The sequence below is a fragment of the Hipposideros armiger genome, unplaced genomic scaffold, assembly GCF_001890085.2.
Source record: "Hipposideros armiger isolate ML-2016 unplaced genomic scaffold, ASM189008v1 scaffold_194, whole genome shotgun sequence".
NCBI lineage: Eukaryota > Metazoa > Chordata > Mammalia > Chiroptera > Hipposideridae > Hipposideros > Hipposideros armiger.
In genome coordinates, this window is record NW_017731544.1 from 2,158,484 (window position 1) to 2,177,975 (window position 19,492).

Genomic DNA, 19,492 nt, shown 5'->3' on the forward strand with positions numbered 1-19,492 from the left:
GCGAGTATATAACAAACTCTGTATTTTGAGTGGAAATGTTAGGGGGTCGTCTTATACGCCCAGTCGTCTTATACCCCGGCAAATACGGTAACCATTAAGTACTCAGTACCCCTCAAATGAATCCAAACTCGTTCAGTTAAGACATTTCCATACAATTATCTAGGTATTAGTACTCTGTATTACCCACTCATAAAGTATAGTGAGTATTTCTGCCTATTCTAAACCAAACCAATGACTTTGGCATCTTCACTTTAGTAGCACCACATTACGAGTAGGTTACATACAGGTCTTAGATAATGTTAACCTTCTGGTAGGAATAATTATTTTTTTTAAAACTATAATTTAAAATCAGCTATTCAATATTAAATTAGCTTAGGATATCCACTAAAAACCTGTTTAGTATTTCATATTCTAAATAGTATAACAAATTCTCAAATCCAAATAAATCACAGATTCTTATAAATGGTCTTCCCTACACTGAAGCACTTTAGGTATCAGATTTGCCTATGTTTTTCTCTCTCAAAAGAAGTCTGGGCAAGAGATATATACTTAGAGAAAATTATAGTAGTCTTAAAACTAAGATTAACACAGTGAGAGCAGGCCAAATTATCTAGAGAAAATCTATAACATCATTTAATCTTCCTCAGCAGTCAATTTTATATCAGATCCTAGAGTTACCATGTAAAATCCATAAAAAAGAGATGCTAATCTACAGCAATGACATAGAAAAACAAAGAAGTTTGATATTTAAGGTTCTTTAAAAAAAGTAAAGTGCTCATCTATCCATTAAGTCCTTTTAGTGCAATTTCACTTTAATAGTAAATTATCAAAGACAGAACATTTATTAATCTGTAAATCTGGAGATCTATAAACCTGAGAGATCATGTTAATTCCAATCAGAAAAACTGTAACAACAACCAAACTTCATATTCATAATTTATAAAAAATGAAGTTGATTATCATTTACTTTTAAGAATGAATTTGTTAATTGTCTATAAAGAGAAATTCATTGTAACCTAGCCTGAAAATTAAATGCTCACCTCATTGTTTACAAACAGTTCAGAGTTAAGTCGTTCTTTAGAATAAACAACATGAGCTCCAAGGAGGAGCCACAAGGCACTATTGTACCATTTTTCACAGGCCCTGCCATAAACCTTTCCTGTATTGGAGTACTATGTACTAGATAAGAACAGAAGACAGGAATATTTAACTGCTCATGTAGATAAATATGTAAGAGGTGCTCTATTTCCCAAGTTTCAAATTAGAAGTGTGGCTAGAGGCCAAACCACAACTCCCTCTGGGAACTGTGAATTAACTTCTCACTGTCATAGACTTCCCTTGCTACTGCTTACAGTTACTGGCCCACCAGGTATTTTACCCCATCTCCCCGAAGAACTTCTGCACTAACAAGTGGAGTGAGACCACAGTGTAGTAGGTTGCTAACCACTAAGTAACTGAAAAATACCCTTCTTTCTTTTTTCCTTTTCCTTGCCTTCCCCCTCTCCCTCCTACCTTTTTCCAAGCTTGGCATAAAAGCAAAAAGGGCAGGGCCGGCCGAGTGGCGCGATGGTTAAGAACTCGCTTGGGATGCCAGAGGGCCTCGGTTCGGATCCCACATGTGAGGGCCAGTGACACTGCCCTCCACAGCTAAGATGCTGAACAACAGCTCAACCTGGAGCTGGGCTGCCATGAGTCGCCGGCGACGGCGTAGGCTGCAGTCCCTGTGGCAGTGGATTGCCATGGGCTACCGTGTGTGGCCAGCAGCCAGCGTGAGCGGCCAACAGCCGCAGTGAGCGGCCGTCCAGAAGCCGGCGACTGATCTGCCTCACCTGGGAAGAGCGCAATGATGGTGCCAACTTGGGCCAGTGAAGCAACGTCCTCCACAACTAGACTGAAGAACAAAACGACAGCAACTTGTCTGTTCCCCTTTCCCCAATTCCCCAGCACTGTTCCCATCCCCCCAATTCCCCAATAAAAAAAAAAAAAAAAAAAAAAAAAAAAAAAAAAAAAAAAAAAAAAGCAAAAAGGGCAGGGAATGACACAAATGACTCTATGAAAGCAGTTTATATAGGATTGAGCACAATGTACAGAGCTCAGCAGAGTTCTGTGCACAAGTGTTTTTCCAAACCAGAATGTTACTAATAAGAACTTTGGCACAAGCATTAAAGGAAGAAACAAACGAAAAAAAGGTAGAAAACGAAAGTAAAAAGCCACTTACTATGCATCTTCAAGTCATAAAACTTTGCATTTAATAGATCTTCTCCTATGACTTTTCTTCTGTAAATATCAAAAAAGAGGTGAAATAATTAAGAGAAAATTGTCATTTTGCTCATTTAGTTTCAATTCACTGCCCACCAAAATGAAATCCATTAGGCACTGAGTTTTGAATTCTAGCAAAGGAAGCATGACTAGTTGCCCCTTCCCACTACAATGACTTACAATGGAGTGTTCACTACCAAGAAACAAAATACCATAACAATCCCATTCGCTAGAACTGGTGAAAAGTATTGGAAAGAAAGGGTGGTCAGGGTTTTACTGCTTTAGAAGGGAGGCAACACTGAATGGATACTGTCAAAGTGCTAGAGAGACCAGGCATTTGCAGCAAACATAAGATTGAATGAGAGGAATGCTTAAAAACATCCAAAAGACTCCAAAAATAATGTACTATAAATATCCAATAGCTGATGGATTTGGCAGAAGTCACTAAGAGTCTGATTCAGTGGGCAAAAGCAAATTATTACTTTATATGTTATTTTCGTATACCATCCCCCTACCATAAATCCATGAGAGAAAGCAGTAAAGCATAAGGACTACCCCTGCTGTGTTAGACCCACTGGATGACCCTGTTATAAGTCATACAGTAATGGCCCTGCACTCTTAGCAAGAACCAAGAGAAGTGGGGTGTTTCTGAGAAAGCACAAAAATACATATCCATGACACTGTCACAGCCAGTGATAGAAGCTATATTAAGAAGAAGATAGCAAAAGGTATTTCTTCATTATGCCTGGGAAAAGTGTGCTACTATCTACTATGTAAACATAAATGCAAGAATCAAAGCTAAGATACAGTTAAAAGAAAATGTAAATAAAATTTGCTCTAATGCAGTTAACTGGGTTTATGGGTGGGCTCTTACAGTGGATGTTTCATGAATCCCTTAAAATCATATACAAAGTTTTGTCTGTAATTATGTTTTACAACATGTTTTTCTATAAAGAGGAGTCTACAGCTTTCTTCAGATTCTCAAAGAAGTCTATAACTTCCCAAAAGTTAAGATTTAAAAAGCTATAGTGTTATAAATTAGTAGCATGATTCAATAACTCTCAGGGACTACTGACAACTATTTTTTGGTAACTAAATAAATTTACTCTCAAGAAATTAGTGTTCTAACGAAAGATACTAATGAATTATACTGGGCTGTCAGAAAAGTCATGGTGCATTTTTGCAACAAAAAACAGAAAAAATACGTCATGACTTTTCCGACAACCCAATAGATTTTATTATGAATTCAGTATGTTGATTTAAGAATACAACTTTTGGACAGCTCTAAATATATTTCATATCAAAATGGGCCTAAATTTTAAATGCATTGGCATAACTTATTTTAAATATTAATAAAAAATTAATTTCCAGTACATTACTAATTCAAATTAGTTAAAAAAATATGTTAAATATCTATTAAACTCAAGCACTAAGCACCGCATTTCTAGGCAATTATGTTTTAACAACAGCAGTAAAAGAAACAAATCCAAACATGTTTTAAAAATTCTAAACAAAACAGTTGTTAGAGTAAGTAGCAAGTGCCAGCTAAATACAAAGAAGCAAAATGAGAAGGATATTAAGTGGTTTAAATATACTGTTCATGAAGAATGGTGAGCTACATCATTGGTTACTTTTTACTATTTGTCCATAATGACTACAGCAGTGCTGTATGGTCTACACCATTGCTCATCCTTTATAGGTTTGTGATATGTACAAAAAGAGAAAGCATTCAGAAAATTTTATAGAAATTTTACACTGCTGTTAACATTTTTATTGTACAAAAATATCAATCTAAAACAGATTAGAAAAAAACTAAAACAACAAAACAATTCATCAAAGATAGGGCTCAAATTACATTATCAAATTTCAGCTTGTCCTTCCTTGAATTATCAAATATATGCTTAATTAATTAAATACATCTTAACCCTGCATTGTTAAAAAAAAAAGAAGTACTCATTTTTTTTTTTTACTAGCTACCTTCTGGTTCTACACATTTCAATTCCACTTCTAAAGTTCATCACTAACCTCACACAGATTTTAGAATTTTCATGACAGGAGAGCTGTTTCGTAAAAGTGTTTTCATTTTTCTTGTCTTTTGTTTCTCTCAACTGTCTTTTTACTTGAACCTATGAGAAAAGCAAAATCACCTATTTAGAGTAAAACCCAGCATCACAAATGATAACCTATCAATTCTTCCTTGAAAGGTAAAAAATTAAAGCAACGAAATTGTCAATGAAAGTGTTGCCCAAACACATATGCTTATTCATTCAAGCATGCTAAATCATAAATTTAATACAAACTCTGGGGAAACAAAATAGTGAGAGACAGGCACGTAAACAGATTAAGTGCTCATAACAGAGATACAAGCACAGATCTGCGTATACAGTAATGACTGAGAATTTAACTCTATAGAAGACTTTAATGAGTAGATGATTTGAGTTGGTCTTGAGTAAGAATTTGTGGGAAAAAACCTCTAAATTGAGGAAAGAACATAGAATCCAATGTAGATGGGGAGATTAGCAGTATATGAAGTTGATGTAAAGTATTAGGACCAGATTATTAAGGGCCTCGAATGAGAAAATAATGCTACAAGAAGATAATTCTCATATAGGAATCAGAGAATAAGTGATGTTTTTAAAGCAAGTGAAGGAGATGATCAAGTTTTCTAGGATAACTTGGGCAGTGATATGAAGAATAAAGCAGTTAAGGAGAGACTATAAAAGCCAGGAAACCAGTAGAAAGCTATTACAATATGTAGTCTAGATCTACACTGTCTGAGAAAATAATCACTAGCCACATACGGCTATTGAGCAACTGAAATGTGGCTCGTCTGAATTGAGATATACTGTAAATGTAAAATATACACAAGATTTCAAAGACTTAGAACAACAAAAGTAAAATCTCTCAATAATTCTTTAAAAATATGACATGTTGAAATAATATATTAGGTATGTTGGATTAAATTATAAAAATTTGTTTTAACTGTATCATTTTACTCTTTTAATGTGGCTACTAAAAAATTTAAATTATACAGTGGATTGAATATTATTTCTATTAGCAGAACCAGTTTCGGTGACCGTATAAGGGTCTACAAAGAGTTAATAGCAGAGGAATGAAGAAGGAACAAATTCAAGACATTGAGAAGGAATAGCAAAGATGGGGCAGACAGAAAAAAATGGAAAGCTCCCAGATGATTTATGCATTTGTTAATGTTTAGATTCCTTTGGTAGTATAGATGGAGATGCCCAACAAGTGGAAATACATATCTGGTTCTAAGGAAAAAGATCTAGGCTAGTGACAGAATTTTAGAAGCCATACAAATACAGGTAGAGTAATACCTTGGTTTGCGAGCATAATTTGTTCTGGAAATAAACTATTCGTGTTGCAAGACATTTGCTCATTTACCAAGTTAAAATGTATTAGAAATGTTTGCTTGTCTTGTGGAACACTCGCAAACCAAGGTACTCGCAATCCAAGGTTTTACTATAGTACTAAAAGCTACTGAAGTAGCTGAGAAGTCTTAGGAGGAAAGTATACCCAGAGAATTAAAAGGAAGATCTTATGAGTCATCCTAATGATTTAAGAAAAGGTAAGGAGGGCAGGGAGATGGCAAAGATTATAAAAGATTAGATAAGTAAAACAAACATACATACACACATACTTACATATATACCCATAAGAGAAGTATGTCCTAGAGGCCAAAGGAAAGAAAGGTACTCAACAGCATTACATGTAGAAACCACGGGATTGGCCAATCAGAAGATTATTCTGGCCCTTAGTTAAAACAGTTTTAATAAAATAAAATGATAGAGGTGAATGTTCAATGGGACTGGGAATTGATTGAGAAAATAGAGTAAGCAAGTGCAGATGTCTCATTCAAGTTTAGGGAAAGGGGTAATAAAGAAGATTCAAAAGAAGCAAAGATCAAAGGAAGATATTAAGAGTACATGGATAGTATCACATATAGGAAATACCTTTTAAGTTTGAAAAAATTAGCTTAAGAGTGCACCAAACTTTTAATTTAAGTACAAACCCTATTAAATAAAGCCCTCTTGTTCTAAGCAATAGAACAAAATTTCATGTGAAGCAACAGAACAAAATTTTCCAGGCAAGTATCTTTGGAAGCTAGCTCATGCTAATGAAATTTTTAGCAACATATTACAGTGTAGAAAAATACAGAACATGTCTTTTAGAGAAGTCATGCTTTAATTTTGATTATAATATACACATTTATATCTCTTCTTCAAGATATATACTGATTTGCATAGATATCCAGAGATACAAAATTACAATAAGCAAAATCATCTCATGTCGTTTTATTTGAATTGCAGTCTGTACAATCGAGACTCATTTGTTAAAAATATATCAAAACAAATTATGAGAACATCTAATGCTTAAACAGTTGTATGTTGCTTCCACATCCCTTCCTACTCACACAGGCAGCAACTAAGCTGTCACGGACTTAGTTTTTCCCATCAATGACATCAAGTATGTATATATTGAGTATTCTCAACTTTTACTATATATCATTCGTGACTTGTTAAGAGATACCTCAAGAAATCTTTCTCATACATTTTACTTAACTATTCTCCTTTTCTCTTTTCACCTTTTACTCATTAACTCAGGGATACATTCCTATTTCTTTTTTCTTCTGTTGTTTGTAAGACAAAAATAAAAATTACTATAAATCATAATCATGGTTCATAATAACATCAACGCGGTATGTAAAGTGTGTGTATCTCATGGACATGATTAGGATTAAGCACTACAATAAAACTGTACTTTAACTCATTTTCCTTCAAGGACCAGAATTTAAGAACAAAGACACCTTTTTACATTTAATTTTATTGGCTTAATAGTATTATGTTTTTTATGAAAACATATTTCAGGTATTTTGGACTTAAGTTTTTGTAGGGGTTGGTCTTTGAATCTAAAACTCCATTTCAAACAATTTTTTCAATAGAAAAATATATTCAAAGCACTATCCAATTAATCAATAAATGTTTTTGAAATACAGAAGTCCTCACATTAAAAATATTCTAAAAATTCAAATATTCTATAATTAAGACTTTATGTGAAACTTCTTTTAGAGCATAAGAGATCTAATACATTTTGTGGAAAATCATAAGGTGACCACCATGAATATGTCCTCTTTAGAGAGCAAAGAGAAGAAAGATTCAGAATTTCTGAATCCTTGTAGAAAAGTCTGGGCTTGTCATGCTAAGGAGGAATGATAATCACATATTAAAACTAAAGTTGTACAATTCACAAATTTACTCAAACTGGAAATCTTTTAAAACAAAACAGAATGAAGTTTATACTGTTCATGTTGCAAAATAAAATCTAAGCCTTACCTTAACACAACCTTCCAATGCACTGAATTTAAACACTGCCTGAAAAGGTTTTCGGTCAATAGGACATGAAGCCAGCGTCTGAAAAAATGAGTAACAAATTATAACTTTACAAGTGTTTCTTTAGAAGAGATCAAAATTAAGCTATAACAAACTCATTTATTAAGTTTTCCACCGCAACAGGAAATAGAAAAATAATTTTTTCTTCTTTCAAAGATGAAATACTTTCTGCCTATATCATGCCAGAGCAATAATACCTATGTTTCTTTCAAATACTTTATTGAGCACCAACTGTATGCTAGGTAAGTGGAATACAATGATAAAAAAGATAAGATCTCTGTTATCAAGATAATACCTATTAGGACCTGCCGGTCCAGTTGAGATAATGAAAGCAGGACTGGGCTGAAATCAACAGCTAGCTGTATGGGTCTAAAGCAGTTGGGCAACTCTAAATCAGCTGTAAAAAGGTCCCTTGCAGATTTTAATATTCTATGACAATATGTTCTTCCAAAATTAATTAATTTGAATAGTTAAGCCAGAAATAAAAAAAATTTAAAGATATGAAGAAAAGGAAGAATTCCTCTACTCCTTCCCCTAAGCCACTTAGATGCCCCTTCCAGAAGTAGTTTCTTATATAGCTTTTAGGAGGTAGCCAATGCATATATGTACATATAGTATATGTATCTTTTTAATATAAAATGCATTATAATTCATATGCTGAACTGTTTTAATTATATACCTTAGTTCGTATTACTGTTATATTTCAGAGCTGCCCCATTCTTAACAGCATAGCAGTATGTTGTAATAGTTTTAATTTTATAATTTTTATGAGTTAGGTTGAGCACATTTTCATATTTTTAAGTTATTCAAAGTTGAATTTTTAAAACTCTATTTATGCCCTTTGCCTAATTTTTTTATTAGGTTGCTGCTGGTCTTTTTCAAATTGAATTGTAGGCATTCTTTATAGATTAAGGAAAACTGTCCTTTGACCACTCTGTGATTCTAAATCAACTTCATTTTGATGTAAATATATTTCCTATACTTTCAAAATTAATGTGCATCAACTATAATTGTTTCTCTGATATACTATTAAATATTTGTATAGGAATGGGTTTATATTAAACAATTTAAGATGGAGTAGGTTGTCTTCTAGGGTAGGAGGGAAGACTGAAGAAAACACTAAAAGGTGAAACCTATGATTTAATAACAATTTAAAAATAATTCAAAAAGTAAAACAGGCTTTTAACAATTTAATAGTAATAGTCTAAAAGGCCATAAGATAGTAATGGAATTTTGATAAATCATTTTATATTCCCTAGTTAAAAAGTGTTTTGCTTTTATGAACTTCAGCACCTATCAAGATATGCTTATACAAGTATAGGTAGATCAGACTGTGTAGCCCTTGATCATGAATACATTTTCACAAAGCTCAAGAGTCACTTTGGGAGCAGCCAAAATATAAATTGAGTTCCTTTTATTATTCTGCTAAAGTTAAGTAAGTAGGCCTTGATAAAATGCTTTACCACACTGAATTAGGAAATGTGACCTTACTATATTAAATCGGTTCAGACTGGTAGAAGCCAGCTCAGCTTACTTCCAATTAATTACTATGAATTTAGGATGCTATTATTTTCCCTACAAAAATCTTGACCTTAAGAAGCTTTACTACAAGTAGTGACAAAGCTGTGTACATCTTTTTAATAATGCATTGCAAATAGCAATTCTAGTTCAAAGAACTCAACATCCTATGTGATTGTTGTATATCACATTAGAATTTATTGCATGTGATTTCTTATTCTAGAGGTTATGTTAATACATTTATTAATTCAAAAGAATATTTAAAAGTGAAAACTTTCAAGAATTTTTACCAAAATTTCAAAATATATTTCTATTTCTATTTTAAGGTAAATTTTGACAAATATTCCTACAAAGATGAAACAATAGTAAATGTTGTTTCCTTCAATGTCTTTTTAAAACCTATTAAGACAGATATGTACAGGCTCTGGATTTAAATTCTACTTTCATACCTTGTCCTTGTGTGTAACCTTGAGTAAATTACATAGCCTCTCTGTGTCTCAGTTGCCTTATTAGTGAATATGGGAATAACAACAGAACTTATTTCCAAGGTATTTATGTGTTTTAAAGGAATTAATAAGAACAGCATGTGGCATATACTAACTATTGTGTAGTCTTCTAAACATCAACTAGCCTTACTATACTAACAAAAAAAAAGCCTGGTATATTAACAAAAAGACACACACACACACACACACACACGAGACATGAGTTTTCAATGACCGTTGGAATTTGCAAAGTTCATGACATATGGAAATTAAAGTATATCACTTTATTATATCTATTTAATATATAACACTAAGATCCAAAGAAAGCCACTGTCTGTATTCAAGAAATTTATTCTATATCAGATTTATTGAATCTTTCAAAAACTCTTGACATTACACAATCCCATTTTCTTCTTTATTGAATTTCCTCTGTTGACATCAGCTAAATGGCACTCTTTCCTTTAATAGTGTTCAAACTGACAGTTTTAACCTGAGCCATTCCACTTTTGATCAGTTTCAAATAATGGGGTTCTGAGTAAGATTTTGTTTTTGTTCTTTTTTCCTTAGCATAACTGCCATGGATTTGTCTAAGGTTTCATTTGAAAAAAGGGTTCCACTGCTATTACAAAAACAAAAAGAAAGAAAACAGAAACAAACAGTAGTTGGAAAACCACTGCTGTATATTATCAATCTGCATATACTTAATTTTCCAAAAATTATCTAGTTAACACTAGAAAATAGGTTAATAGATTTTCTTTGGCTCAGGCTCGGCCATCAGAAAAATTTATTAAAACCAAGTTATCCTCTCCAGGTTAACAAAAGCAGAACACAGAAAACAAGCTACCTAGGGTAGAAAAAATATCTTTGGTATGGCTACTGAGAAATGATGATATCCATTTATGACTTTATAACAGATTAACAAAGCATTTCGATGGGGAAACAGAAAAGAAATTCAGTTATTCTCAATTAAGTCTTCATAGCATATTTCAATAAATTAAAACAGATTTTTAAAAATTAAGATCTTTAATTTTTTGTTAATGTATACTTTAAGAAAAGTATAAAGCTACTTAAACACATGCCAAAATTCAAAGACATCATCATTAATAGACACTATGGCATAAAATTCACATAATGTGATCAAAAGCTTTAATAGGCAAGTTTTACACATAGAAACTAAAAAATAGTTTGTAAACGCCTAATTTAAGGCATTCCCAAGGGTTTTTCACACTTGTATCCAGCAGATACTCACTTGGAAAAATCTCAAAAGACATTTTAATCTTAGTTTTCAGAGTTTGTGTCACTAAACTAATTTAATTTTTAAGTTGTGTAGTTTTAAAAATTCACATTTAAAACTGATGTAGAAAAATTTTAACTAATATACCTATTCTGCTTAAAAATGTGATTTTAGCTTTGGAGAAATTTATTCCAAATTTTCTGTTTTCCTTATATGCAACGAAAATAAATACTCCTTGATTATTCACCATTTTGATTCCTTAGAAACACCAAAATACCCTTCATTATTCAGCTATTTAAATCAATATGGCTTTCATTTCAATAATTTTTAAAGTATCTAATTAGTTTCATATGAAAGTAGTCCAATATCACCATTCAACTTTGTGATACAGCAACAAAATATAATAGAATTTGATCACTGCTTTACAACGTAATGTGTCTTTAAAAACAGAGCCCACATTTTACTGTGAATGCTCTGTACTAAGGTTGTATCAGTTAAGGAGGCAATTTTGATTAAAAAAAAAATCTTCCTAATGATTTCAGTAAAACATACCCTAGTATTCTGTAGCGTTGTAAATTCCCAGTTCAGACAAACCCATATTTAAATGTAAGAAGAGGCAACCTTCCTTATTTGGGAATTCAGGATTCTTGATTTCTAATATTTCTTGCTTCCTGTTGCTGCTCTATCCTCAATCACAAAGGCTGCCTACAGATAGCCCCTCCTAGAGAGAGAGAAGCAAGTGTTAAATCTCAGTACCTATGCTTACAGGTAGGTTGTCTATTCATGGGAATCTCTAGAACATCTATCTCTCCCTCCTACTAACATATAGAGCACATTACATAAAACTGCAGTTCAAAATAAAGATGATTTAGGAATGCACACCATTAAGGTTGATATTTATTTTAAAGCTATTTACCAGGACCTATCCTTTCACATTGATGGTTCCAAGATACCTAGCCTGGACCTCCAAAGAAGTGCTCACCTGTAGTCAGCCTATATGTTCCCTATGACACTTAACCAGTTCTTTCAAGACAGTTCTTGTCAATCCATATTAGTGAAACTGTGGTTCTTTATAACAGCTTTCAAATGTATTCCTAAAGGACAAATGGCTGTCAGTGATAAAATTAACACCAAGAAAGCATGTTATCTAACTACTCAAAGGGAATCCTTTCATTTTCTCAAAGATACATTACAACAGTTGGGTAGAATTACTTTTAATATTAATTTGTTTTGATATTTAATAGTTAAGACTTTCCTTTTCTAATATAAAAACAGAAAATTCTGTAAATTGCCTATATAAATCAGTTTACAAATTCTGACATTTAAAACTAGGCCATACAGAAATACACATTAATTTACCCAACTGGTAAAAATAAACAAATGAAAATCTATTACATATATGCTTTAGATAATGAGTGTTCAAAATGTAAAAATATTCTTTGTTCTACCAAAGTTTTACCATAGGACTAATCCACAAGTTTAAAACAATGGAGGATTTGGAAAAATTAAGTCACAAATTCAAGTTCTGGAAGTCAGAACCAGCAACCTCTCTAACTCACTTTAAGGATGAAGACAGCCCTGAATCACCTATTGCACAGGTTGTAATAAATAAATGAAATAATGCATTTGACAATGCTTTATAAAGATAAGACTAAAAGTGGTGCTCCACAAGTCTGTTTAAATTATTATTCTCAGAGAACTACATAACAGAGGTTTGGTTTAGTTCAGGAATAAAGAAAAATTTAAATTTTAAGAAAAAAATGATTGAAAAAATCCAGACAATAAAACTTTGCTGAATTACGTTATTGAAAAGTAGTCTAATCACCAAAATGATGTGTAGATTTATGAAGGAACATATGTACATAAAATACATCAGTAGCTAAGATATAAGTCAATTAGTCATATTTTGGTTTTTTGGTATGTATTATTAATTAAAAAATATACCCCTCACCTGTCTGCATTGAACATTGTTGTTTGGCTTCTTCAAGAACTGTATGTCACCATAGTAAGACTCCTCATTTCTAGTCTCATGAGAGAAAGCATACCTTTTTGCCAACTGTCCAATTTTGATTTCATTAACCTTACTTTCTCAAGCTGAAGCTGTCAGCATTTGATATGAAATGGAATACTGAGAAAAATAAGTTGAGGGAGGATAATTTGCTTATAGTAGCAAAGTTAATCACATTTCAAAAATTACTTAAAAGAAAAATATATTACTTAAAAGATAAAAGAACTTCGGTGTCTATTAAGAACCTCCCAATTACATATATTGCATGTCCCTTTAAATAGAGTAAAAACTCTTGAATACTTCAAACATGAAATGTTTCCAAGTTCTCAAACTAACCTTTTAACGGCCAAAATTTTAACCACTCCTTAGCAATCTGCCAAATCATAAATCCTATTTTCTTAACGCGCGCGCGTGTGAGTGAAGGGGGTAGTTTCTTGTCTATATGGAATCATAATTACTATCAGCTGTCACTACTACAGCCATGCAGCAAAGTTCTCTAGCCTTTGCCTAATTATCTAGAGTCACACGCTGCTTAACTTAAATGGGGACATGTTCTGAGAAATGCGTCGATTGGCAATCTCATCATGAGAAGACTGCATCCTTGTGCGAACGGCATAAGTGTACTTTTACCTAGATGGTAGAGCCTACTACACACCTAGGCTCTATGGTACAGCCGATTGCTTCTAGGCTTTTTAAAAGCCTTTTACTGTACAACAGATTAAATCAAGCACAAGAGAAAATGATACACTCAACAGACCAGGTATACATGAGATGTATGTGGCTGCTGCTGGTGTAACACAGCATACTGTTCTATAGCAAGCTTTTTTAATAGGTAGAGAGAGTACTCTCTAAAATAACAATAAAAAGTAGTAAATCATAAACATTGTCGTTTATCTTATCGTCATCAAGTATTACATGCATAAGTGTAAGTGATATACTTCTATGACTGGCAATGCAGGTTTGTTTACACCAGCATCACCACAAACATGTGAGTAATGCATTGTTCTATGACATTATGATGGCTGTGACTTCAAAGCAATAGGAATTTTCTGCTCCATTATAATCTGATGGGACCTCCATCGCATACACGGTCTGTAACTGACCAAAACATCATTGTGCAGCACAGGACTGTACTTTAAAATGTGCAAAATCAGACGATCAAAGTTAAACGTGTGCAAGTTAAAAACTCTCAATGTGTTTAGACTGTGTTTTTGCTCCCAGTATAGGTAAAATAAATAACTTTCTGAATAGCTAATAAACTTTATTGTAATGGCTTTTGACATATTTCATCAGTTCAAAGGCCTTCTTTAGTTTAGTTTCAGACTTTCAGCTCTAATATTGATGCTTTAACAAAAATTTCAAGTTTCCTTAAATGTCAATGTGTCTTTGTTTAGTTCAGTATTCTATTTCTACATCATCATTAGTATTTTATAAACCAACGGCTTACCTATTATGAGTTCCCTGAAACCAAATACAGTGACAGTGAACATGCTTAACTTCAATTTGTTCTAATGTCCTCAAGGGCAGGCAATTAGGCTATGGGCTATGAAAACCACCACAAGTTCCATTTCCTTGAATCTTTTTGCCCTGGGTAAGGTGGAGTCTTTGAAATACCTAGAGACTAAATTCAGTTACTTAATCACTTTAAAGTCCTTATATGACTTTTGTTTTAAATAACCAAGGAACCAAAATTTTACAGCTTCAAGAGATTGCAACTAACTTTGACTTTGGATACAGATACTTAAAGAGCATAAAAAATTTCAGAAATGTGTCCAAAATAAATGTAGATTTCTATATACCTTTGTTTTCATACAGAGTAGAATTTCTTCAATGCCTAAAATATTAAGGTGAAAGTAAATGAGTCCTTCTTTTTGGTTCTTGATATCCATTCTGAATCATATTTCAGTGAACCTTAAATACAAATTTCAGACAGCTCAGCTCAATTTCTGAAAGATACATAAGACTTGGAACATGATCCTAAATACATTTTGTATTGTTTTCTTACTATGTAGATTTCCAACCACTGTAAGTCTCACTTTGATTTCTATCTTCCTACTAGAAGTGAACACTAGTAAAATAATAAACTATGAATCCACTTCTAAAAAATATTTTAATTTCAGGTTATCCCTTGAGGTATTTAGAAACAAATTAGAGTTCAGAATCCTTGCCTTAAATATCAAATAAACATTGATATAGTAATTTCAATGAAAGAATATGTAAGAAAGCCTTAACATAGGGCCTGGCTGGTTAAGACTATCCAAAGTAACTGCCTCTTTTTAAAAATAGGTGGGGTTTGAGGAAAATGAGATAAAAGAGCTTAATAACTAACAGTCATGAAAACAACAACAACCAGTGAATGTGAAATCTGATTCTATTTGTCAAAGCACATATATACTTCAACACACATCTAATTTTTATCGTACCAAAGAGAAAACTGAAAATTTAGTTCAAACCCTAAGTGATTTTGTTAACCAGTCTTCATTTATTATTTATAATGAACAATTTATGAGTAGATTGTGCTCTTGTTACTGCTCTACTTAATGGTTTATTTAACTGATTAAATAATGGGGCCACTATCCCCTTTAGGGACAATGACATAATTTAGAATATTCTGTTTATTCTCCAGTTTCAAGGTTACTTTTGTTTAAACAATACCACAATACCCCCACCCCACCCCCATCACAATTTACAATAGTACAACAGGTAGTACTTCTCTTAAAAGCAATATGGCTTCAACAAAATGCTTATATCAAAAAGAGTAACACAAAAGAAGGAAAATATTACATGTAAGAAAGGTGTTGGCTACAACAGTATGTATGTTATCAAGTATTTTCAACTTAAAAATATTCAACAAGAATTAAAAACATCAATAAGGTTAGCACTATCTGGTAGTTGAATATGTGCATAGTGTACAACCTTAGTAGTTGCACTTCTAGATACATACCCTAGAGAAACCTGGAACACGTACACCATAATAAAGCTTATGGTTGTGTGAAAGATGTATGTAGAGTGTGAGGATGGAGAATCATGTCAATTTTATAATTTCTAATTTTCACAGAGAAAAACACGTACTCATATTATGTTGCTTCTGATCTTCACTACATTATGTGGTCGCTGAATATAATCTTATGAGAAGCAGTGAACTGAAGCCTTCTACCCATCCAGCAATATTGCTTCTCTACTGGACACAAAATCTCTATTTTAAAAATATATAATCACAAAGCAAGCCAAAATGCACTAAATTCATCACAGATGAAATTTTTAGGTGGGTGACAGAGAAAAATATGTCTGGCAAACACACAGAGCTTTATAATTATATTAAATAATTACTGTATTTGCCAGCATATAAGACGATTTTTTGGCCCTGAAAAATATGCCTCCAAGTGGGGGGTCGTCTTATACGCCAGGTACACTTCAGATAGACTGCCCATAGTGCTTGCCCCGTGCCATAGTGGCCTCCCGATGCCCGTCCACTTCATTCCACATACCGTTCAGGCATCAGCAGTGCTGCTGGGTGTATGCTCGGCTGTTATGCAATTTTGCTGTTATGCGATTTTACCACACTCGCAAAATCGCACACAGCCGACCATATAACAAACTGTATTTTGAGTGGAAATGTTAGGGGGTCGTCTTATACGCCCAGTCGTCTTATACGCCGGCAAATACGGTAAATGAAACTCAAAATACTTTTCCTCCAAATACATTTTCACCTATCCTTAGTCTCTTCTTGCCAAATACCAGTTTAGGTTTTCATCCAGATAGAACTGTTTCCAACTATACTTTTATGAATTCAATGGGTACAAATCTTTTTTTCCTCCTCCCAAACTTCAGCCATAGTCAGTATACAGGTATGTTCTCCTTTCCATGCTATTAATGAAAATATAAGTAAACACAGAACCTTGAAAACCCCAATTATGTAACAAGCGATTAATTCCAATGTGTTTAGGGACATCAAACAATTTGAAAGCAACTAATGTTAAAAATATTTTTGAAATTTACCTCCTTTACTAATATTTACACACTGACCAATTAATATGACAATTTTTATTTCACAACTCATAACAATGGGGCTTATAATGAATATTCAGTGTACCAGTACCATGATCTACTTAAGTAGGCCCAATAATACATTAAAGTCCAAAATGTCCTGTTTCTTAATCATTTACTATCTATGAAGAAATTCAGTAATATCTCTAACTCAAACTCTGAAATTAGTTCATACTAAATTAAGAACAGAAATTAGAAAAGGCAGTTCTAAATTCATTTCTGCCTCTTAAGCTATGAAACCTTAGCCAAGTTATAGAATGCAAAATCCAAAGTTCCTCATCTGTAAAATGGAAGGAATGACCCTATTATATCTGCTCTGGTTATCCCACAAGGCTGATATAAAGAAGAAATCAAATAATCTATGTAAAAGTTCTCTGAAAAATATAAAACACAAAGCAGACAGAAGGTATTAGTAGTGGTAATCAGATATTATCCCAAGAAGGTCAAGTACACTGAAGATGAATTACTGCATTTCTACCAGAAAAAAATACTTAATCTGTTAGTCCTATAGGTTACCAATTTTTTTAAGGCGTGTATTTAAATTTTTTATAAAAGAACAAAAAGTTGAATAAAAGAAAATCAGAAGGAAATACACTGACATAATTTGAATAATACAGGGGAATTTGTCCAAAGTAAGGGAACACATATTTCTGTGAAATAATTTATGAAAGGCAGTTATCAACTCTTTAGAGTAGGTGGAATGAAATCATGGTAGGGAACTAAAATACAATAATATTCAATACTTATTCTCAAACTCACCTCTGCCCATTTAAGAATACAGGTCATGCAGAAGACATGATTACAGCTTTCTGGGAAACCAACTTCCTTCTCTAATAGGCAATTAAGACATATTGGACATCTGTCACCTTCATTGTACAACAGATCCATGGTAGTAGTATTATCTTTGTTTTCTTCACCTATAAAATAAAGAAGCCATACATGCTTTCAAGTTCTCCAGACCAAATGACTTACATTTGTTGCACTAACATGGACTAGATACTATAAAGAACCTTTCTCTACAAAGTTATTAGATCTTATTTACTAATTTATCTTTTTTAATGGGAAAGTACAAAGAATTTTTCATGAATTTAATTTTAAAATAAGTCACATGGTTAAAAAATTTGTAAGTTAAAAAAGGTTATAGTGACAAATATTCCATTCCTATCTAACCCATTCATTCAGTTCCACCCAATACTTAATAGCTGTTAAGTTTCTTCTCTTTTTTCTTCCAAAGATTTTTGTAATGCATAGACAAGAAAATCCTAATATTTTTTCAAACCTCCTTCAAACAAATGCTAGAACAGTATACACAATAGCCTACATTATTTTTGTTCTGTTTTAATCTTTTGACTATTCACTCATTTTTTCAACATTTGGCTATTATAACAATGCAGCAGTAAAAAACTTGGTCATTTCACATTTATAGTAGTATATTTATAGGATAAATTCCAAAAAATGGAATTCCTAGATCAATATGCATGTACACTTGTAATTTGAATACATATACCCAATTATAACCCTTATGGTTTGTACTAATTTAAATACCCACCAGCAATGTAATCAATATACAAAAGTATGCATTGCTGGCTCAAAAGTAAATAAAACTCCAAGATTCAACATAAAATAAAACAAAAATAAAGAATTGGTGAGCTGAAATGTGAAGAGTATACACCAAGCAAATGGAAAAGCTGGAATCATCCTGGAAGCAAACATCCATACTAGTGTTCAGATCTGGAGACTAACCCTTAGGACCACTCCAGGTAGGGAAACTGTTTTTAAGACTCCCAGTTAAGCCAAGACCCTCAAATGGGGCTAAAGTGGTCCCAGCCTGGGTCCAGGAGGAAAAAAAAAAAATCCTTTGGAGGAAGCTATCCCTAATTTAGGTCCCCAGGATTCCACAGATTAAATTTATCAAACGTGAATTCATAATCAAACATTACCAAACCTAAGAAAATAAGTTGCCTTGAGTAAGAAACAATTTATTTAGATTTATTTTTATATTTATATTTTATATATTTATAAATTATAAATTTATTGAGATACACACTGGCTTCAAATATCAGAATTTTCAAATGCTATATAGAATGATTAAACAGCAGATTAGATCCAGAAGAAAAAAATGTTTATGAACTGGAAGAGAGATTTGAGAACACTACCTAGACTATAAGAGACAGAAAGAGACAGACAAGGAGATATAACCTGTGAAAGAGGTATTGGGAAATGAGGTCAGAACAAAGGCTAATATATTAATTGAAGTCCAGAAGAAAAGAAGAAAAGAGAGGCAATAAAGCAGTAATGATTGGGAAATGATAAAAAAACAAAAATGATCCAACAGATAAAGGACACACAAGGTATGCTAAACAGGAGAAGTGAAAATAATTCAAGCCTAAAAACAATGTAGCAAAATTATACAACATCAAAGATGAAACAAGGGTATTAAAAGCAAAAGAGGAGGCCTGCCTAGTGGCTCAGCTGGTTAAGAGCTCACTCAAGAGTGCAAGCTCTGAGCAACTGGGTCGCCGGTTCAATT

The 19,492-nt window shown here is 32.8% G+C and overlaps 1 protein-coding gene across 7 annotated transcripts in view; it reads right to left on the bottom strand.

Moving 5' to 3' along the window:
- The window catches only part of SCAF11 (SR-related CTD associated factor 11), a 76,621-nt gene that overhangs the window by 27,844 nt on the left and 29,285 nt on the right, over positions 1–19,492 (bottom strand). For 5 of the 7 annotated variants that reach the window (XM_019653070.1, XM_019653075.1, XM_019653073.1 and 2 more), the window contains 4 exons: positions 17,722–17,879; positions 7,614–7,691; positions 4,285–4,385; positions 2,219–2,277 (listed from right to left, as the gene is read on the bottom strand). In XM_019653070.1, coding sequence (XP_019508615.1) covers positions 2,219–2,277; positions 4,285–4,385; positions 7,614–7,691; positions 17,722–17,879 — 396 coding nt within the window. Of the gene's footprint in view, positions 1–2,218; positions 2,278–4,284; positions 4,386–7,613; positions 7,692–11,459; positions 11,629–14,714; positions 14,827–17,721; positions 17,880–19,492 lie in introns of those variants that run through there. The other 2 variants (XM_019653076.1, XM_019653074.1) reach the window with 2 other exon arrangements.